This window comes from Nothoprocta perdicaria, unplaced genomic scaffold (assembly GCF_003342845.1).
Source record: "Nothoprocta perdicaria isolate Ctin4 unplaced genomic scaffold, notPer1 scaffold_530, whole genome shotgun sequence".
Taxonomy (NCBI): domain Eukaryota; kingdom Metazoa; phylum Chordata; class Aves; order Tinamiformes; family Tinamidae; genus Nothoprocta; species Nothoprocta perdicaria.
In genome coordinates, this window is record NW_020455789.1 from 84724 (window position 1) to 108108 (window position 23385).

General features: G+C 38.0%; 2 protein-coding genes across 2 annotated transcripts; both read right to left on the minus strand.

Moving 5' to 3' along the window:
* Positions 1-67: 67 nt before the first annotated feature.
* Positions 68-8327, minus strand: LOC112955032 (protein-glutamine gamma-glutamyltransferase 6-like). Its single transcript, XM_026048318.1, has 10 exons — positions 8321-8327; positions 6103-6276; positions 5641-5880; positions 4115-4233; positions 3562-3690; positions 3216-3396; positions 2826-2961; positions 1145-1248; positions 823-1065; positions 68-393 (listed from the first exon to the last, which is right to left on the minus strand). The coding sequence occupies exons 1-10, from the start codon at positions 8325-8327 to the stop codon at positions 68-70; spliced, it is 1659 nt and encodes a 552-aa protein (XP_025904103.1).
* Positions 8328-12535: 4208 nt separating this feature from the next.
* Positions 12536-23076, minus strand: LOC112955037 (protein-glutamine gamma-glutamyltransferase E-like). Its single transcript, XM_026048328.1, has 12 exons — positions 22869-23076; positions 22331-22573; positions 21659-21777; positions 21043-21171; positions 19943-20120; positions 19644-19779; positions 18425-18528; positions 17709-17954; positions 16474-16779; positions 14838-14995; positions 14479-14612; positions 12536-12757 (listed from the first exon to the last, which is right to left on the minus strand). The coding sequence occupies exons 1-12, from the start codon at positions 23032-23034 to the stop codon at positions 12610-12612; spliced, it is 2067 nt and encodes a 688-aa protein (XP_025904113.1). The 5' UTR covers positions 23035-23076; the 3' UTR covers positions 12536-12609.
* Positions 23077-23385: the final 309 nt, after the last annotated feature.

The following is a 23385-nucleotide window of genomic DNA, read 5'->3' on the forward strand; positions in this document are numbered from 1 at the left end:
CATTTACATTTAGGGAATTATAATAGCCAAGAAGAGGGCTTTTTTTAGCTCTTGATGCACTTGAATCTTATTTACCTTGCTTAGACCCAAGATCCACAGAGGTGGTTGCCTGCAGGATCTCTGACACTGCTCGCCTTGTGTATAGGATAGTTGATGCACTTATATCTACCCTCACTGTCTTGTGATCGAAAGATAGGTTATTGAGAATTAAGATTAGGTTAATGTCTTTGCCGAACACTGGAGGTTCAGCCAGCTTGAATTTCCCAGAGATTCCAGGGTTTCTCATCATCTCTGAAGATCTTTCATTTGTAGACTCTCTGCGTCTTTCTGGGACATTTGATCCAAATATCTTAGCCCAGGCTTTTCTATAAACACGTCTTTCCTCAGAAGAACCTGGTTGAAAGAGAGAACCAAGTAAAAATCATATCTTGCTCATATACATGTTCTYTGTGTCAAGGTTATCAGAACGTAACAGGGCATCAGCTCTGTATCACTCAGAAATGTACAATACTGTAATGTTCCCCATATTTTTTCACTAGGACTYCATTTTTTGTTTAATTAATATTAAATAAAATTAATAAATACATTACATTAAATCACTGAAATGAAGTAAATATACTTTCTACAGCAGCTTGAGAATGTGGTTGCTTTTGGTAGTAAAAATGATATAAACAAAACAAGGCTATGAAATATTTTGTAGCTCTTTTTTAGTTTTGTGTGAGGCATTAATGTATTTTATTGTATATTAGTAAGGAATCTTATTTAAGGAATTAATGTATAATGTGCAATTTATAAGAAATTAATTACACAAACTTTTTTTACCTTCTGGATATTTATAGTTATAAGTGACATCCACACGAGAATTGCTGCCCACAGCTTTGGTGCTGATGAACCTGCCAATTATTTCAGTATCACAATAAACTCTTTTCTTAGTTCCATCATTGTATACAATCCATCTGTTGCAATCAGCATTCACCTCTGTGTACACAAATAAAGTGTCGTAATCCAAGTCTACATCACCTTCTTTGATGGCTGTGACAGATGCAGGGCCACACTGAAACAGTCCTAGGGCACAAACAAATGTCAGAAGTCATATTAGTAATGATCAGTTTGGAGAAAGACAATTAAGAACTTGCACTGTTACCTTTGCTTTGTTCTTGTGGAGTTGCATCTAGAACTTGCCATCCATTGTATGATGTTCCCAGGTCTTGACGAACAAACCAGCTTTCATTCCAGACATGATAGTCCCTGGAGATGGAAAGAACAATGACTAGGAAGTGTRGGAATATACACTTCCACTTTGAAAGGTGTAGGGAATTGTGTTCCCCATTCATCRGGATGTGAGATGAGCTGTCTACTTACAGCAACTCACTGCCCCTTTCAAAGGATAACTTTACTGCCTGTTCTTGACTGTCCTTTTTTAAGTATAAATAAATATAATAGGGGAGAGAGAGAGAGAGAGAACAGAGATGTCAGCAGCTTGCTTTGGGACCAAGAGAAACCATAAGAGAAAGATATCTTACAGCATTTGGAAAGTGGGTTGAATACCCTTCGAAAGCGGGAATGCCAAGTTGTTGAAAGTTGTAAAAGGTGGGGAAAAAGTGTTCATAAAATCCAATTGTGTATCTGTAGTAGTGTGCAATAGGAGATGTTTATTTAAAAAAAAAAAAAAAAAAAAAAAACCAGAACGTGAGTGTAATGACCATTCCCTTGATTGACTGCTAGGAACACTAGAGCATGAGTTAGGAAGTCCCTGACCTAAAGGCTATGTTGAGAACGCTATATTTCATGTTCATCAATGATTACCTCGGAATGTCTTTAGTGCATTTTAAAATATAGTTTTACTTTCACAGAATCCAGTGGTAGTGAGTGCCACAAACTTTGAGTAGAAAGGACAGCACAGAAGCTTAGTAGAAGATAGGTTGCAGTAGGGCTCGGAAACACAACTTCATCCCCTGAGTTTTTATTCAGAGACTAGTGCTTTTAAGGAGGTTAGGAASAGAAAGACTTCAGCTGCATATGCTCAGTGAAAGGAAGCAGACTAAATAACCACTATTGGCTAAACCTAGGGTGCACAAAAGACTTTTGAGTTYTGTCATATACCCTTGAAAATATGGCCTAGTAAGTTCACTTCCTGCAAAGTGACTGCAGCTTAAAGGTTTTAAAGTCAGGAGTATGTAAAGAATAAAACAGTATGACTTAAGGAATATCATGTTTCTTTCACTAATCTAATTTGGGGCTTGACTCATGATAATGAATCACTTGCACTTTACAGTACTGGATTTAAAATCTCAGTAATTGGGTCTAGAGAATGCTGAGGCTATTCTCTTTTTGATCAGTTCCCCCAAGAGAAAGGACTAGCTAAATGAGTGCTGGAAAACTTCTTGGGGAGGTTCCAGACCACCTGGGAAGGATAGCAGGCCAAGCTGAGGAACCGAGGCTTTAGATGTGTGATGAGAAGTAGCTACTGCAGCAGCAAACTAGTTAAGACCACAGAAGTTACATAGCTGTATTATCAGAAACAAACTGGTTAGGAATCAGTAAATGAGAGACTTGGAATGGTACATTTTCAAAAGAAACATTGCCACTTTCTTAAAAAGTGTTAACCAATTTGAGGTCAGGGACTGCAAAGCATTGTGAGTTTATTGTTTTGTTTCTTTTTTTAAAAGCAACTTATCTCACAACCACAAGATGGTTTCCTTCCAAACTGTTATCTGCTTCATTAATTTAGTTGCATGAAGTTCTAGTGCTTTTGTGCTAGTTATTATATAAGTCACATAAATCCTCTCCCTAAGCAATGGTGAAATGCAGAAATGTATATTTACCATGTGGAATCCTTGCCGATATTAAGACTCTTTCCAGAGCTGTCATAGTATTTATCAATACTCAGGTTTCTATCCACATCATGAGCAGAGTTAAAATTTGAAATCAAACGAGTTGGAATTCCCAAACACCTCAGAACTGAAATATATTAAAAATAAAAAGGAGAAAAAAAAAAAAAAAGAAAAAACCCTCTAACTCAGCAGTTACAAATATTTAAATTATTTAATGTTGTTTCTCAAATATTTGTTATTCTTCAGTTTTTGCAGTCTCTGAAGTACTGTTTCTCTTGTAGAATGAATTACTTTATGGTTTTGATTAAAAAGGGAAAAAAAGAAGAAACAGAGGTTATAAATGCCTCCATTTCACTATAATTCTTTATTCTTAAAGCTTACCTGTGCACATTACACCTGCAAAAACCCAGCATTGGCCGTATTGAACAGGCTTGTAGTTGTCCTGACGCCATTTCTGAAGGATTACCACACTGCCATCCCATCTGGATGGATTTTCATGAGAATGGAAACTTCCTTGCCACTTTCCCAAGAGGACTCCGTTATCATTATCATTTCCATTGATCTAAAAACAGGCAAGTGGACAGAATGGAMAAAATCACTTGCATGTAATGCATCGTGTCTAGTTTCTCAGTTATATTGCTAAGGCAAAGATGGTTGAGTCTCACAGTAATGAATAATGCTTTTTGCTTAACAATGTGGAGTTCAAATTAAATTGTCCATTTCTTACCATAGAACTTATTACTCTGCCCACATATTTAGGATCTCCTCTTCGGGATACATCGGTGGCTGGATCCTGACGATAATACAGGCTCAGATCAAGCATGGTGAGACAGATATTTAGAAGAGGATCTTGAAACTGTGATCAGATAAGATATGATTTTAAGAACGATACCTTCCCAGACAGAATCAGAGGAGTCTCCTGCAGTTTCTACTTTCTAAGAATTTCGAGCCCAAAGATGATAAGAACAACAAGATATAAAAACACTGAGAGCACAATGTGGGCTCCTGCAATGTTGGCTGCAGTCTGGTCATAGATCTGGCCCATGGTTGCACTTGTAGCTCACAGAGCGTGTAGGAGTTGCAGGCTTCACTGCAGTGCTCTGCCACACTATCTCTCACCAAAGTCCTACTAGACACACAATAAGTAAATCAATGTCAAGGCTGGCTAGCTAGCTTTGCCTGATTTTTTCATGTAAGTAGGTATACCTATCAGAGACAAATAATTACAGGATGTAAATCAGACACAGAGTATGAGTCCAAGTGAATTCCTAACAGCTTACCTGTCCATAGTACCATCCTCTTGCTTCAATATACTTTGCATTGCCCACAAAGATAATTCCATTTTCGTTCAGAACATATTCCTGTCTTTCATTTTCATTAGCCATGTAGACATCATCAGCTGAAAACAAAGTTGGTCATACTTTTGAACTTAAAAATGGGGATAGCAACAGCCTTTGAAGAACACTTGAATGTTGGCTTAAAATGGAGAAGCAGATAAAGTATTTGGAAAACCCTATCTTACTGTTTTATCTACCTAGATGCGAACAATTCAGTGAAAATGCATTTTCTTAACAGGCAGGAGAAAAAAATCTGTGTTATATTACTTTGACTATCTGCCTAGTTTTAGTATCGTCTTTGTATATTACCTAAGTACCTTTTCCCATCCATTTTGAGATTTTGAAGGGAAGATGGAGAAAAGCCCAAGCTCACTGGATTTCTCAGCCTTATCAGTTTATTTTTCTAGTTAGGTATTCATCTCATTTTAAGAATCCAAACTTATCTGAGCCAAGGTAGTACCACCAATATCATTGGAAAGGCCTATTGAAATATTCACTCTTTTTCAGTTTTCATCCAATAACAATTTGCCTGGTCTTGTTATATCACTCTTACTCATTTGTTCTGCTTGAGGAACTGTCAAGTTCTTCTATCTGTAGTGCAGTTTCAGGCTATTAAAAGTTATGCAGCAACTGATCTTTCAGGAGGTTCCTCAGGTGTTTCTCCCTCAGGACTATCTGTGCAGAAGCAGTCTRAGTCTCCGGAATATAATTCTGCTATCATTCTTCCAAGGCATGCTGAGCTAACTAGCTAATTGACTAACATATAGTAACACAAACACACATGCACATAAAGTGGCAGGTTGTGGTTGCTTTTATCTTCTCTTGTTGCATAAGATTTTTTAGTCAGTTAGATGACTAAGAGATCCATCAGCTGTAAGGTAGTTTAGTTTTAGGCTATTCTACACTATCATATATTTGCAAAAAAACAAGTTTAGGAATTTATATTTTTCTGCAAAGGGAGGAGGCTGCAGAAAGTAAAAATACTAGCAATAGAAATGCCCCATATAAGCCCATGGTGAAATACATGGAAAGTGCCAATCTTTCTTCTTGCTAGTCCTCTGTCAATTTTTAGAAAATTACTYGAGTCTTTATCCTTGCATGCAACATTTGCAAGAGCAGTCTTGCTTTGATATAGGTGCAAGAAAATTACTTGATTAAAGGCCTGAAAAGTACACGTACTGAGTAAAGTACAATAAAGTCTGTCAGGCTTTGTACATGAAAAAATGATCTGCTCAGTCCTGAAGAGTCTCTAGTGTCATGTGCTATAGCATATTTCACTGGTGAGAACGGGAAAAAAAAAACTGTGGGGAGGAGAATGTTTCAATGCAGTTGAACCAGGTCTATGAACAGAGAGCTGAGAATACTGCCCCAGAAATCCAAAGAGAGCAGGTTGGGTGAAGTAATCTCGTTGTGCATAAATGAAAGCAAATAGGTCAGTTACATTCAATAGCAGGGGCAGCAGTACCTACCTGGACACCATGGGTTAAAGAGCATCACAAACTGCCCCAGGAATCTGGAGAAGATCCTATTCCCAGAGGTTACCTGGAGGGTGAGATTGTATCGTCCAATGACAGCATTGGCTGGGCTGGATATTGTGAAGTTTATGTAGCCAGACTCACTGGGCTCCTGGGCAGCACGCCAGCCGCTAGCCCCTGCCTCGGAGATGGCAAATACGGCCTTTGTGTGATGAGACTCGGAGGGAGATGGACCTGCCAGAGAAAAGAAATGCATCAACACCCATGTTATGTTGAGTAATTTCTGTGTGTTCCAGAACATAGTTTAGTTATTAATCTTCAATTTGAAATGAGCACATTGTGGGGGGAGGAGGTTCAAAAAATATGAAGGAAGGCTGCGTTTTGAAACAGAGTGAGGAAATACATACAAGGGATAAAACGTACAGCTCTGCAAGAGTGTAGAGAAAGGTACGTTACCTATTTCAGCGACAAATGCTAAGCTCTCCCCAGGCTGTTGTGGCCTGTTGAAGTACAGGCCAATGGCAAAAGCTTGTCCTCGCCTCACAGTCAGTTCCGTGTTGGCATATCTGTCAGTATGGTGTGCGCCAGCATTTGCTGATGGTTGCCAGCTAATGTGTGTTGGTGTTAGGTCTGTAAAACAAGTGAAAGACATTAAGAAGCAAGCAAGGAAAACAGCTGTTTGTTGCCAGGTAGGATTAGGAAGTTGCTAAAAGCAGGAACACGTTTCTAAAGGAAGGTCAGACTAAATGTAAGATGCTTTGAGAAATGGATCAAATCTAGTGGCCAGCAGTAGAAATCTTGTGCTTGGGTTTTGCTGCAGGAGTCTCATACACCACAGACTCGTGTTCTTCCTATTCTATGCTGAATACTTTTTTTTTTTTTTTTTTTTTGGTAATTACTGAATGTAGAAAATTTAACCAGAGCAAAATCAGGTTCATTTCAGAGTCAGCACCAAATTAAGTGGTTAGTAGACCTTGTATATTTTTAACATATATAAGTAGACCTTGTATATTTTTAACATATATAAGTAAACTGAAAACAGCTACTGGAATATTTTACTGCTTTTGTCATCTGATTTATAGTATGGAAAAGATACATAGCCTGTAATTTATAAAAATGAACAAAATGTCTTTGTGGACATATTCAGAGACCTTAACAGAAAGTCACTGGACAGAGTTTAGGCCCACTCAAAGCAATGAACTGACCAGTAGGATTTGTGTTCTGTCTGTGTTCTTGGGCAGTCAACCTAACACAGTGTCCTAGAGGGACATTGTGCTTGGGGATTTCCAATATCAGAATTTCCCCTTGCATATCTGAATATCATGATATGTAGTTTAAAGGCAACAAAGTGACTCTTACCATCTTACATCCTACAATTACTTTCTGACAAGTGATTACTGATGCAGTTCTCATTGCAAGATTGTTTTACTTCTCTTGCTTATACTGTATTGTCACACTCAGCTTGCACAGAGTGATGTTTTCTTTGGGAGCGCTGTTCTGCAGGCTTAGATATATCCTATGGTRCTCTACGAAGTATGGTTGGAACGTGGTATTGCAAGGTTTGGCCTGTGCTCCAGGAAAGTGAAGATTCTCCACAGTGCCATTTTAATGCTAGTATCATATATGATGTGAGGGTTTTTTTTTTTTTTTTTTTCCCTTTTGGGGCAGAGAGAGAAGGAGCAGTAAGAACAGTCAAAGGGAAAGGAAAACAGAAAGGTGAGGAATAGAAAGGATAATTAAGGCCTATGGCAAAATTCAGTATTATGGTAGGTATCTTCAAACAAGCTTCCAAGTCTCTCTCATACTCTATAGCCATGATAAATGAAATCAGATCAGAAACAAAAATAGTTGCATGTTGCATTACAGTTTATAAAAGATTTTTGCAGAAGAAATAAAAGCAAAACCTACCCTGTCAGGGAAGTGCAGTGCCATAATTAAATGAAGTAGAAAACTTTTTTTTTTTTTGTAGTCCATAACTACAAAGAGGTAATGTAATAAGGAGTAATGAACTGAAACAGCTTTTAAACTGAACTTCTGGAACAATATGGCAGTGAACTGCATTAAGCTGCTATTTCCTGAGCAAAGCAACATTATCAAAACTGAGTTCAATTGGTTGTTTACAGAACAGAACAGAAGAGAGACCTGCCTTCTAATAATCCAGTTCACCACCCATTTTTCTTTTGAGTAAGAATCTCTACTAAATGCAAAGCAGAGATACTACCATTACTATTCTGCTTTAGCAGGGTTTTAACACATTTTTGAATGTATTTATAAACATCTACACAAGGTGTAGTCCAACACTGCAGTATAATGTACTTCCTATCTGTAGCCTGCATGCTTCCATCTCGTTGATGGATTTTGCTAATTTTGTTAGTGCAAAACGTATCTGAAAAGCCATTTAAAAAAAAAAAAGATAGGGGTCTAGAGAGAGTTCTGAAGAAGGGTCTAAGGGCCTTGAAATAATGGCATTTCTTTATCCTAGTAACACTTTCTGCTCAATTTAGAATTTATTCTCAAATAGATAAGATAATAGCAATAAGTTAAGTGCAAGAACAATTTGCAGTATAAAATTCCTCCAGGTAATAAATCTATTTAGAAATGACAGGGCATGTATCTTAAGGAAACACTGGGTAAAAAGCACTTTGAAGGGGAGCAAATGACATACAGAACTTACCTGCCATTCTCTCAGCTTACGTGAATTGCATACACCTTCTACTTTATTCTTCAAGGATGTCCAATTCATGTTAATCAAAAAAACAAAACAAAAAACACAAAAAAGAGAACTTATTTGTGCTGTTGGCTGTAATTGAGAAGAAGAGAGAGGTATTTAGCAGTTGTTGCTAATACTTGTAAACTTGTCAAATGAATGAACCGGTTCCTATAATAGATGCATGTCTAATGCCAATGTTCCCGCTCAGCGTGGGTGTAATTATGGGAGGAGATACCAAAATTATTTACTCAGAGGAAATACATTCTCTAGAATCCCAAGACAAGTAGAACTTCCTACAAAGAATAATAGGTGTGACATGAATAAGTTGTCTTTAAGGATGAGGAAAGAGGGAGTGTGGAGGGAGGCACAAGCCATCTGAAGGAAAAGGGGCATTTCCTTATTGCTTAACTTCCAGCTTGGATAATATCACTTCTGGTTTTATTTAATAGCCATGGACTTTTTTTTTTTTTTAATGTCTCGAAGGTCTCAAATTATCTCTAAACCCCCTCCACTTTTATGTGCAATGCTGAAGTCCCACCAGGAATAATTTTCTACCTGCATATTTTGTTACCTAGCTCCATATTTTCTGACTACTTAAGCAAAAGTGGTTCCTCCCCATCCCATCTCCCMAAAAAAGTATTAAACATGGATATTTTCTTTAAAAACAGTGCAAGTTCTAAGCTTTTTTATCTTCACATCTTTCAATATATTTCTATTATTACCAGCCTCACTTCCAAGTGTGCGGGTAATAAAATGATATTTTTTGTGGAAAGAAAAATTCTGTTTAGGATTCCTGACTCCCACTGATGATGTTTTATCTCCTAGTAAAGATTTGAAGAAAATAGTCTGAATTTTTAGTCACAGAGAATACAAAATTGAAAAAGAAACAGAAAGTAATCTGACAGGTTTTTTTTTTGTCCTAAGGTAGCCACTTTAAGATGAAAATAGACCTTATGAAATTGTCTTCTCACAATTTTTGAAAACATTTTCTTGATATTATGAAGATTAAAAGAGTACTTAGTTATGCAGAATTCACTCTAGCCCTGTATTGAAAGAAAAACTCTGAAACCTTTTGTATTTGGTAGTACTATACCTGATGTGATCTTGCGTTATCTCCACTTACGTTATAATTCCGAGGTCCTTCCTCTTCTTGGGAGTTTCCAAGAGTTCAGACTCTCAAAGCTTGTTTCAGGAATCTCTCTGAGCTGATTTGAGTGCTGCTTGTAGTTTGTTTAGTTGGTGTTTTCTCTTATCCTTAATTCATATTCTTTGGAAACCATAAGAGCCACAAGCCTCTGATGTTACCTGATCTTCACACACAGCCCTACTGACAAACCGCATCGACCAGTTCTTAAGTTCAGATGTTCAATACTTACAGTGATTGCTTCAGACGCTGCCCATTGCACCCTCTGGAGTATGACTCTAACTTCCTTTCTTCTTCCYTGCTACTCATATAAGTAATTAAATATCAAACACTTTTTCTGCACTGGTTGCAACCACCTCCTTTACATTTGTATGACACACCCACAGTGGTGTTTTCCAAAGCACCAGAACCTTGCAGAGAGTGGCCTACATATCAAACTGGCACCTTCCCGTCAGCAGCTTCACCACACCAAAGCATCTAAAGCTTCTTTTGTAATCCTTTTGGAATGCAGTGGTCACAGTTCCCATGTGACTAATGACTTAACATTGTCACAAGTGTTTTCCCTAGCTCAATTCCACCCACTCATCACCAAAAAAGAAATATTCAGGATATTTTATTCCTTTTTTTTTCCTCCTAGTTCTAGAGCCTTGAAACTGCTATGTAGTTTGCTGTCTTTCCAAGGAAATGTACTGTTTTATTTCTCTCATCTCCTTAATCTTTACCACTACTGTTCACTATCATAATTCTCTGGGTTRCCATATTATACCTTGCGCTTGTGCTGCTGCTGCTCTTTACTAGAAAGAGAAAATCAGTATCCACAAAGAACATGAGGAAAATAGATATCCACAAAGGATGTTGCAGAGTCCTTCTTTGAGTCTTTATRCCATTAGACATATGTTTAGTTGGACACGTTATGTTTCTGCGTGTGTGAAGTGTTGCAAGGAAAGTGTTGCCTTTCTTTTAATTCTCTTGGAGGTCCAGTTTATAGGATTCTCTCATTTCTGCTGCTGCCATTCACTTGATTTCAGTGGAATCTGGCGGTTTCCACTGGTGCAAGAGCTATAACAGGAGGTCTTCAAGTATATACCACATTCTGTTTTGAGTGTGGGTCCAAGGTTATGCTTAAGCTTGACCTCCCATCACTTGACCCATGTGATGAAAGCTCTGTTCTCTGACAAATCTTAAAGGGCATCAGGAAAAAAATAGAGGGTACAACTGTACACTTGTACAACCTCTTTCTAGACCATCTCATYATTAGATGTCTTATCTGCTCTTGTACTGTCATCACATGCCCAGCACTGGAAAACCAGGTGGCAGGAGGTGCCTCACTAAAGCCATTTCTGCAGGCTCCAAGGCAAGACTGGGTATAGGCAGTCTGAGCTTGGGCTGCTCGTTCAACAGTGAGGAGTGCCTGTGGCAAGTCACTGCTACCCTGTGCTGAGGGATGAACACAGAGGCACAGGGCTGGCTCCAAACAACTGGCTGCTTGATCCTGCAGTCCAAAGTGCAGCAGAACAGTAGCTTTACTTTCCATTTGCTTCATCCACACAGTTAACCTTCAGAGGCTGACTTACTGTTGTGTAATTACCTGCCATAAACCGAGTCACGTGCTGTATAACACCTAGCTCATCTTTTCCAGGAACTCAGCTTTTAGCTTCTATTTCTACATAAGGCACTTCAGTGCAACCATAACTGGCAGCTAATGAGAGAACATTTGCATTATGCATGCTGCTTAGCAGCACATGGAAGATGTGGAAATCAACAGTTAAGTTTAATTACACAATTTTTAAAGGAAGACTAATGCACCTTTTATTAAAACACACCATTATATTGGAATTTGGAGTCTCACAGTATCAAAATAAATTTGGATACATCCTTTGTTCTCACTAATTTCTTTCATGTCTATGGCCTACACCTATTACAGAATCACAGAATCACAGAATATTCAAGGTTGGAAGGGACCTCTAGAGATCATCTAGTCCAACCCTCCCGCTTGAGCAGGCACACCTAGAGCATGTGGCACAGGGTGGCATCCAGGYGGGTTTTGAAGACCTCCATAGAAGGAGACTCCACAGCCTCCCTGGGCAGCCTGTTCCACTGCTCTGTCACCCTCACAGTGAAGAAGTTCCTCCTCACCTGGAGATGGAACTTCCTGTGTTTCAGCTTGTGCCCATTTCCCCTTGTCCTGTCACTGGCCACCAATGTCCCCTTCTTCCCTAATATTGCCACATAAAGAGTTTAAGTGTAATAAGCTTGAACTCTTCTGACCTTGAGGTTAACTGGACTCTCTATTTAGTTTATTATTTGTTGAAAGGGATGTCTTCCTGATATAGATTAATCTAAATTGAAGAAATCCTAATTTCTCAAGGTAAAGGTTCTCAAGGTAAAATAGCCCATGATTTAACATTATGCTCCTTTTGATTCACAGACAATATCAGTAAGTGAAAAATGTCACGTGCCAAGATATCCTAAAGATAAGAATGGGTAATTATCCCAACATGCTTGTCAAACTACCCTCTAACAAAAGGCAGTATAAATTCCTTTAGAACATTTCCTAGACCTCATTTGGTCTTTCTCACTTGAGTTCTCTTCCTCCCTCCCCAAAAAATCAGGATAGGTGCTCAGTTCACACAGTAATAAGCTTTGCAGTAAGAGAGAACTAAAATCCTAAATATGGATCTTGCTCCAGATAATCTCTAGTATGAGAGTTGCAGTAAAGGAAAAGTACCACTTTGCAAGCCAACTGTATAAGGCTCTGAAGGAGTAAGCGTATGTTTATTTGTGTTAAAACATCTAGAATCAGAAAGAAAGATTTCCAAAGAAAAACTGGTAAAAGTCACTCTATGGATAGAATGTAAGATGCTCTATTTAATAACATGGACACTTACAACCAGTACATAAAGGATTAATTGTTCCTTGGTTTATTTAAAATTAAAAAAAAAAAAAAAAAAAAAAAAAAAAAAAAAAAAAAAAGATAAATCTGGTGAGTAACTTGTTATTGCAAGGACTATTTTGTTTCAGAAGCAGCAATTATATGGTTTATTTTTCATGGACTTCATATATTATTTTGTTCAGGTTATTCAGAAACAGATCATTTATTGTCTTCCTCTTAGTCAATCACATTTATAACTTTATGTGCTTTGATATCTGCAAACTTGTCACAGGAGAAATTAACAAGTAGATACTTGAGGCCTCTCTCAGAAGGGGTGATTTGAAACTTTGTCCTAGATTTCTCACCAGCTTTCAGTGGCAGTACCCTAAAAATGGGAAACAAAGAGAAAATGTTAGCTGAAGACAACCTTATGCATCGTGCTTGAGCTTCTTCATTATTTCTATCAGCTCTGTGGAATTAATAAGATGGCCGTGAAAAGACTGATAAGACTTAGCTATCTGACATGTACTTAAATATGCAACCCCATGCATTACGATCTCTAGCAAATATATGATGCAGTGAACCAGATAAGCACACAAAGGAAAACGTTAATATCATGAGAGATCAAACTTCATGTAGAACAGAAGATGTAAAAGAGATGGTTAAATTACAAAAAATAAAAGAGATGAGGCAATGAACAATGGGAATATAAACTCCTAAATAGGAATAGATTGTGGTACCAAAAAAATGAAGTACTCATGCRCCAGGAAATTCTAGATGGAAATTAAAATGTTTTAAAACGGTAGGATTTTTAACTGAAAGCTCATGTTTATGGTCATTCCAAACAGCCTTATCCTGTAATATTGTCTTGCCTTGCCTAGGGGATGAAGTTGCAGGTAGTTCATAACATGGACTTGCTAAATTGCCTCATGAGAGATAAGTTAGGAGATAGACCGTTCCTAGTTGTCTGTGTGCAAATGACAATGTTAAGTTGCTGTATAGGGGTGTATGGGCATGCTCATGCATGCATGTTTAGTTATAACATACATTGCCAGATCCTAGGCATTTTTTTAAAGCAGCTGCATTTGCCAATGCATAAAGAAGTTTGTATGCAAGTTTGTGTACAACATCGGAGACAGACTGCAACTTAATTTTATGCTTCAACTGTGAAATACTAAAAAATTTTCACTTAAAAGTGAAAAGCTTGAAAATCATTGTGCCTGTCATTTTTGTTTTGGGGGAAAAGAGAGTTTTACYGTAGTAATCACCATTTTCCTATTCTCTTTGTTTCTGCTTAATGAATGTCAATTGTGTCTAAATTCTAGGCCTCAGTAAACCAAAGTTAGTTACCTATGTAGCAGCTGCTGTGACTTTGTAATGGAGGTTGTGGTTTAATATGTTCTTTAAAGATAATTGTCCTTAGTTGTGATTTACTGTGCCTACAAACATTATGGATAGATAGAGCATACTTGAGGTTGTATGTTTCAGAAGCATGACCGCCCTTTTAGATGACAGCTTGTGTCCAAACAATCTGCATTTGTTTTTGAGCACAAAACAGAGCCACTGGTACGTCTGTTTTTCACATACATGTCTAGCTGGCTGAGGTAAATGCACATTGCTTACAAAGCTGAACACATGCACTGTGTTTTATAAAATGAAAGAAATCTTGGCTAAAATATTATATTATTTAGATATAGGGTAGGTAGGAACAGTCAAGTGCACCACTGTTGATTCTGTAATCAGAACACAAAAGCTAAACTCATCTGCCCTGTAGCTGCACAGAGAGCCTCGGTAAAATTTATTGYACAGTATCATATATATTTTTTGCTGGAACCATGGAGCCCTACCAGATAGGGAGGCAAATAGCTTCTGTTCAATTAGGACAGCTTTGGACCAAGTCTCCATGCAACCTGGGCTTAAGGCCCCAAAGTTTGGGAGGGCACATAATTGCAACGTGCTTCACTATGAGGGACATCCTTCGTAGCAGACCTCTCAAGTTACAACATGAAGAAAATTCAGTTTCATTCCACTCTTTACTTCAAAGTAATTTGCGCCTATGTGCCAGCTCATTTATCTTTAACGGCAGGAAGCCCTCTCTGTGCTTACTTTATCTCGAGGATTCCTTTGAGCAGGTCACAGCCTTCCACCTGCAGAACACAGTCCGTGACCTCCGTATCAATAGGATTGGTAAATATCACTTCCACGTCCACTTCTTTATTTAATTCTGCCTCACCYAGTACCTGTACAAAGAAAATACTTGAAAGATGGAATTCTTTGTAATCTTTTCTTTCCAAGCCTCCTCAGCTTTCAGCAGAGGCCATATTATGAGACAGTAGGATGGAGCATGGCAGAATGTGAGCAGAACATCTCTTTGTAGAAAAGAAAGTGTGTGTAAGAGATGAGTTCCCCCCCATTTTTTCCCTTTCTCTGCTGTTGGATTAAGTAGCAAAGGGATAGCACTTTACCTGTATATCAATGTTAGGGTTGTCCAGGATTATATCTCTTTGTACTAGCACTTGAATCCCACCTGCCACATGACATAAGGCCGTTACTTGAATTGTGTTGTCTGTAGTTAATTGTTCTTGATATTCAGTGTACAATATCTGAATGGGAAATTGTTTCTCTGTAATAAAAAGGGAGGGGGAATTGATATGTACTTTTATAAGTCAACAGTTGTTTCATACTTTTATTAGCATCTTCTTTCTATGTTGTGTCTGTGACTAGGAAGACCCTTCAGTCATCACTGCAAATTCAACTCTTGCAGATCTATCAGTCAGAGGCAGGATGATTTCTTCACTACAATCCCTTCTCCATCCCTTACTACCATACTGTCTGACTTGTGTCTCTCCCCATTGCTCTGACAGATAAGACAGATGGAGTGTAATGAACTGACTAGTGGTTGCCTCTCCTTTGTTGTAAGACATGCTTTGGTATGACTCATCAGTCATTCTTGCTCATAGTATACAACACACAGGTTAAATTATGTGTTTGCACTTCTATTATCTTTCATAGCCCGATGTGGAAAAAAAACAAGGCAAGTTTGCAGTGTAAAGTGTCACAATAAAGAACAAGAAACAGTGTTGTAAATGGCTAAATTGTTCCAATAGCAAGGGATTTAAACACAAATCCTAGCAAATGGTGCATGCTGTACTTGACAGAAGAGGGCAAAAATCTCTTCAAATGTCTATCATCAGACATGCTGAAAATCTTCCCTCCTGATCCTAAACTCAGCCAGTAGTTATGCAGTGTGTGTAAGCACAAGATGCCACAAGGTACCTAACTRTAATGCTGTTAGGAACATCTGTGTGTAAGCTCTGTCTTCACTAAGAGTTCAGTTTCTTATACTTTAGAGGAAGCTGATAGATCCCAACTCCACAAAATTACATATTAAGGAAGATAAACATTTTTTCCAATTTTTGATAGTAACTCAAAGCCTAGGATTAACACAATATAGTATCAATAGTGAAGCAGTCATTTTTTACTTCTCCTTTAAAGTTTTTGATGCATCTGTTATCCCAAGTTTCTATCACTAACTTAATTTCGTATTTCCCAATAATACTCCTATTTAGGCATATTAAACACCATTTGAAAAAGGTCCTAGGTCCCTTACTCTTCAACTGTGCTTGGATAATCACTCTCTTTCCCTACATATTTTGGAGTATTCCTCATACTGGAGTATTCTAAGATGCTAAAGGATTGTGTTTCTTGCTTCTGCTGTCAGGTGTGTCCCATTATCTATCAGTAAGACCCCTTGTAATTGACCAGGAGACATTCAGATGGAGTTAATTTCTATGCTTTGTATGTTTTCCTTGTCTTTTCTTTGCAAGTTTTGTTAAAATTTTTGAAACTTTATGTTTACTTGGCACCTTCTTTTCACATAAAATACATATTCTTCAAAATATGAATTTTGTGCTTTGTGCACAAAGTACACAAAATTCAARTGCAGTGCTTTCTTTCGTGGCTTCTTCAGACTCTTTTGTGTAGAACATGAGGATTGCAGTTTGCTGTAGCTTTTTCCCTGCAATTTACTATCTCAAAGCTAATGCTCATATACTGAAAAAGCAGTCACACAATTCCAAWTAAGAACTATATTAAAATTACCTTCCTGAGGAGCCAGAGTGACAGATACGGAGTCCTTCCAGATCTCATGAACAGGTCTCCTCGTATATACAGTGCTGCAAGCAGTCATATTTACCTGAACAGTCTTATCATCAGTAGTTAAATTTGCAAGAACCAGAATCAGCTTGAGATCTTTTCCAACTTCTAAAGTGCCAGCCACCTTGAACTTCCCTGAGATGTCAGGTTTTTGATCAGTCTCCTTTGGTGTTGGTGCTGTGGGATCAAATTTGTCCTCGAGTCCCAGCTTCTTACGGGCTTTCTTAAAAACATCTCTTTCCTTTGTGGAACCTGTTAGTGAGAATCATGAAAATCATCCTCATCAGTTAAAATGAGTCTCTTTTTATGCTTTTGCTAGAAACTAAACATAATCTACTGCTACAGACTGAACATCTGCACAGTAGAACACAGTGTCTATGCTTAAACGTGAACAGGTGAGCAGAACCCAATTTTTTTTACAGCCACATATCAATTTCTGGATCTACAGTCAATTTGTGTCACTATTCCTTTAATAGAAATTCTTTGTGGCATCAAATCTGCAGTCCAAATTTTCTCACATTTCCCATTTCTAACCATTCTTATGTTTGTAATACTGATAAATGTGAATTTCTATCTGCTAATACAGAAAAGACCCATCTATAAGGTGAAGTGTTGATGGCATTGGAAGGTGGCTATCTGAGTTCTGCTTTTCACCATTCTGGATATATATTTCTGATAGCTGTGTTCATTGTCTGCACTTAAAAATTCAGTTAATGATTATTTTATTTTTGCCACTTCTGATTCAAAGGTTTGATGAAATTACATGTTGTCTGACTCTCCAAAATGTTGCTTCTCTTGAGCTAGGGGGTGATTTAGCTTAGGTTTTTGTAATACTCATTTCCTCTGCTGACAAATAGCAGTGCTGTAGGCTGATTTTAACATAGCAGAGACAGTGCTTATTAGTGTAGACAAACAGAATAGTTGAGTATTTTACTTAAAATAATTGGACTTACCTTATTCAGATCCCACAGATCAGCTTCACATCAGAAATGGTGGGGCAGATATTTTAGTCTTTAATCTTGTCTTTCTCCTTTTTATTAGGATTTAAGAAATTGAGTATAAATTTTGTTCCTACCTTATATATGAGCAGAATTGCCCACCAACAGACTCCTATCCTAAAGTTTCTGTAAGTTCTGTAATGAAACATCTATGTAACCAGAAGAACCAGAATTTTTCTTTACCTTCTGCATATTTATAATCGTTGGTGACATCTACACGGTCATCTCTGCCAACTGCCTTTGTGCTGATGAATTGACCAACTACTGTGGACTCAGAGAACATTAAAGTTTTTTTTCCATTTGTAGGATCATAATTCCAGTATAGACAGTCTGCATTCACTTCTGCAAATACGAACGGACAATCATAGTCCAGATCTATGTCTCCTTCTTTGATAGCGTTCCGTGAGGCAGGACCACACCGATAAATCCCTACAGTATCAAGGAAAAAAAASTAATTTAGGACTAATCAACTATTTCATAGCAGGCCTGTACCGAGACAGAAATTATTTATCAGCGACCCCTGGATTATAGAGCCCTGGTGTTCTACTCCAGCCTTTCCATTCACACAGTGACTTATACTAGGCTAATCATCAATGTATCTTGTATTTATTATGAAAGTAGACTTGATTTATTTTATAGTCTCCTTTAATTTTCAATATCTCTGCATACCTRCATTGGAAAAGCAGGATTAACTGAGAAAGACTGGTGCTAGAAGCCTAGCTTGGCATCCACAGAGGAGCTGAGGCTTCTCTAGTGAAACAGAGAATGTATTCTCTTCTGCCACTCTATTTCTGGGCAAGGAAATAAATCACTTTGACAGTGGTTGAAATTCTTTGTCCCTCCGAAAGTAACTGACTTTATTATTTTTCAACATTATTCTTGAAATTAATTTTGTGTACCTCCACTTTCTTCTTGGGGAGTAGCATCCAGAACTTGCCATCCACTGTATGAAGGGCCCAAGTCACTGCGAGAAAACCAGCTTTCATTCCAAACATGGAAATTCCTATATTTAAGAGTGAACAAAGCAATCTACTAGTAGGTATATCTACTTTTACATCCAAATTTTGGTTTTGCCTCTTCCTACCTATCCTGTTTTTTTGGTAAATCAGTGGAGTCTTGTTATCTTTACATTTTCTCTTCCCTGTTGATTTCTGAGGGTCTTATCTCTGGCCCATGGCAGAGCATTAGGGTACTTCAGTACTGCTACAAAATTACTTCATCTGCTTACAGCCCCAAGGATCAAGGATCTGCTGGGGCAGATCTGCCACATCCAGGATTTGCTTAACATTGATCTGGCCAACACTGGTCAGTATATTAAGAGTCTGTAAATAGTCCTTTCACTTAAGGGTCTTCTAGTATGTAGCTAGAAGCTGTTTTCTGGCTGTTTTTGTTACTCATATTCATAAAAGTGTGAATAGGGACTACTTTTCTAAAATACCATGTTTTGCAGCTGTATCATATGCATGTCTTATCTATGGATACAATGATACACTCTCAAGGTGAATCTGCCCCAGAAAAAAAAAAGGAAAAATAACACTGTCTTCTGGAGGAGGCAAGCTTCCAGAAGAAGTAATGAAGACAAAGGCCGTTTTCCTCTAAACTCCTATTCACACCCCTCATCTTAGTTAAATGTATCAAATATTTTAATTTTGTGAGGTTTTTAGCTGAGACTGACCATTTTCCCTGTGATTAATTTTTTGATCTCTCAGATCAGAGCTGAAAAGTGCATTGAATAGCAGGCTTAAATGATCTTACTGCAAGAAAAAAAAGGTGGGCACAGTCCTGTTGAACTTCAGCAGTTAACATGAACTATTTCTGTAAAGTGTTTCCAAATTAAATCAAGTCCCCCTGTTTGATATTTCAATGTAGTCTCAGAAATTTTCAGTCATCTGTATAATCGCAGGTGTATTTCTTCTTTTGGCTAAAGTGCTGCTCACATTTAGCACTGAGTTTGATAGGATTACTTTTTTTTTTTTTTTTTTAATCATGTATGTGTCATTGTTTGGAGGACTATTTTTAAGAAATCAAGAGAGCATTTGTCATTATAATCTACATTGTTTACCTGCAGACCCTGTTCTTCATCGATAGGTCTTACAACTAAATACTGTAGAGCCTTACCAGATACTGTCAGCTCCCCTGTTCAAATGATTTCCAGAAGCATCATAAAACTCATCCACACGCAAATTTTCATCGGCATCATGAGCAGAACTGAAGTTTGTAATCGTTCGAGTGGGAATCCCCAGACATCTAAGCACTAAAGAGTCAATAAACAGCCATAGTTCAAAAAGAAGTATTGCTGGAATGTTAAGCTTCATATAAGATACATAACATAATATCTTGAAAGACTTTCAGGTAGACATTATTGTTAGTGTTGCCTATACCAGAATCTCTGCAGTGCTGTGTTACATAAAAAATACCTGTAGTCAATACTGCTGCAAAAACCCAACACTGTCCATATCTAACAGGCTTGAATCCTGATTTCTTCCAGTTTTGCAGGATTTCACCACTTCCAGTCCAGCTGCTTGGATTTTTTCCACCTTCATAACTTCCACTCCAGTTTCCTAGCACCACCCCTTGGTCATCATTGCTGTTGACCTGTGAAGATATTCACTAAATTGATGAAAGTATAAATAGAGAGTTTAAAATAGAAAAATCGGTGTGGGTATATGAGGGAAGAAAAGCTTTAAATGATGTTTTAGGGTCAAAAGTTCTAGTGACAAAAGCTACACTTAATTGGCCTTCAGGAAGTCATATCTTTTTAAAGAAATGAAATGTTTGTCCTCTCAAATAWCAGACAGCATTTAACTACCGTCTTTCCCACACAAGTATGTTAATATCAGTCAAGAAGACAAACACCAATGTGCAGTGAACCTTCCTGTATGATAGAATGACGTCATCAATGTATCCAATACTGTTCCCATATCTTTCAGAGGAAGCTTAGTTGATCACACAGAGGGAACATTCAGCAAAGCTATAGACATTACTAAATTTAGGAAAGTGGCTGACAAAGAGAGAGTAGAGAGACAAAGTAGGCAAAGCCAAACTTTTCTCAGTACTGGCAGATTACATAACAAGAGGCAACAACAGAAGGTTGCAGCTTGCCAAAGTTGTATTGGACACATGAGAAAAACTCCTCACTACAACGGTAATGCAGCACTGGACAGGTCAGCCAGAGAATCTATGAAACCTCCATCCCTGGGAAGACAGACTGTCAGAGCTGTGACTGGTCTGATCTGATCTGGTGCTACTGTCAGTGTACATGAAATGGGAGGCTTTAAATTAAAACTCTTTCTACATACCACTCCACTACTTAGACTTCAAAAGCAAACAAAAAAGTATCCGAATACCCCAGATGAAATAAATCTGGTAGGCTAAAATCAGAGAGATACCCAGAAGCTTCTCTGGCCCTTGTTTCTGATGCGCAAAAATAATGGCCTAAAATTGCTTGAGAAGTGACTCCATGTTCATTTTAACTAACAGGATAGATAGTGGTTGCAGTTTTGAGTAGCTTGCTTACCATTGCACTGAGAACACGGCCCACATATTTGGGATCATTTCGGTGAGATACATCTGTGGCAGGATCCTGGTAGTAGCTTAAACTTCGATCCAGCATGGAGAGGCAAATATTGAGAATATCTCCTTGAAACTATGTTACAGAAATATATTAGTGTATTGGGACCACAGATTGTTGTACTATACTAAAAATCAAAATATAGAGAGCCAAATAATTGATTAAGGTTTTTCATATCACTGAGTGAAATTATAGCTCAACCAGGAATAACCATGAAAAGCTGGCCTCAACAGCTGTGAAGATTAGAATTTGAAGGGCTTTTGAAAACTTGGAATTAATATAGTGAAAGCGGGGTCTGTGCTTCCCAGTGTTTCCACATAGCAGACACAAAGATTTCTGCAGGTTGCATCTTGGAGACCTAAGCCGTATAACTGATCGGTCCTACAGACCTTCCTATTAATGAATTAGCAGGGCTTGACTTGAGTTCTAATTTCAATAGTGCACTTTACTGTTCTTCTAAGGTGGGTGACTGTGATAAGCTGAGAAAACTGAAGAAGCCCTTGTCACCCAGCTTATGTGARAACAAAAGCAAAAAAAACTAAAGTTTCAACTATGCATTTACCTGGCCAAAGTTCCATCCAAAGCTGTTGATATGATGTTTATTGCCTGCAAAAATGATGCCAAACTCTTCTAGCACATACTCCTCACATTCAGCCTTGTTAGGCAAGAACACATCATCACCTAAAAAGCCAAAGCACAGGTCTGTAACATCACATCTGGCAAAATAAATGAAAACTCTGTATGAGAACGTCAGTAAGAACATTTGCAGATATCCATCCTTTGTTGTTCTCATTGCTTTAAACAGATGGTGAAACAAATTTTCCTACATTTAGAGAGAGGGGAATGTATTAGAGAGGAGAAAGAGGGATGGACCTTTCTCATCTGGAAGATGACAGCTGGTAGATTTGTCCTTTTTCATGGTTTCTCTGAGAGTGGATATACTTCTAAACTTGGGCAAAAGCAGGGATGCTCTGGCACAAACAGAATTTAATCTGTGTCTTTCAGAGTAAGAAGCTCTCCAGTATGTGTGTGATAAAGAGCTGATTTTTATATACCAGAAGGTCCTAAGAAAATTTTAAACCATATCCTGTTCTCAGTGCTAGATTATGTGGTTCAGCTCCTGTGTGGGGAAAAAAAAATAAAAAAAAATCAAAAAAAAATCAAGTAGATAAGTTGCAAATATACTGGAACAATGAGAGAATTGTTTCTTTCAGCAGAAAGGTTGTGTTCATACCTGAAGACCAAGGGTTAAAGAGCAAAACGAAGGTGCCGAGGTTTGCAGTGGAGGAACTGCCGCTTGAAGTATTTTGCACAATCAGCTTGTAACGTCCTATGACTGCATTAGCTGGGCTGTAAATGGAGATGCTCACAGAGTTGGAAGTGGTGGACTTCAGAACTGCACTCCAGCTCTCCTTGCTCACTGTACTGGAGATACCAAAGGTGGCCTGAGTCTTGGCTTGTTCAGAAGGTTTTGGACCTTTTAAAGCAAATAAACAACACTTTTGTTTGTTTTTCAGGTGTCTGAAATAGAGATTTAATTGTCAATAAACACCACCATCCCCTGTAGCTGCGGTCCTGCCATATGTTTGAAACTGAAGAAAGCTATCACTGCTAGGGGAAGTCGGAGTAATATAAAATCACCTCAATCAGTCCCATGGCTATGTAAACATCATGTTGTCTCTTAGGCATTTTTTCTCATATAGTGAATATCAAGCTAAAAGAATGTCAGCAGATGGCATTACTAACTCCGAGAAAGAAATTGAGAGCTATACCTATTTCTGCAATGAATATTAAGTTTTGCTCAGGCTGTCCTGCTCCATTGATGGTGATAGTAAAGGCCTGACCTCTCCTCACAATCAGCTCTTCAATAGAAAATTTACTTGTATAATGGTCTCTTGCATTTTCTTTCAGATGCCAGTTGATACTTGGCTGAGTCATACCTGTGGAAAGAAATGAGAATACAAGGAAAAGCTGAGGATACATCCAAGGCTTTCTGGCAAGGAAGAAGAACGGACTCACTACCAAGAGTTGTATGTTACTCTCTGTAGGTAACTAGTAGCCAAGTGAGATTTCCCTCTTTTAGGAATCAATTATTTGTATTTTATCCTTTTCTTTTGAGAGAGGTTTCCCTTCTTGAGACTGCTAGGGGCTATCCACATAACTAAATATAAAAGGTCTAGCATATGCCATAGCAAAGAAGAATCAGAAGGAAATCTAAGAGGAAAAAAACATGATAGAATCAAGTATGAGTGAGTGAGTTGGATAAACAACACAACTGAACAGAGCTTA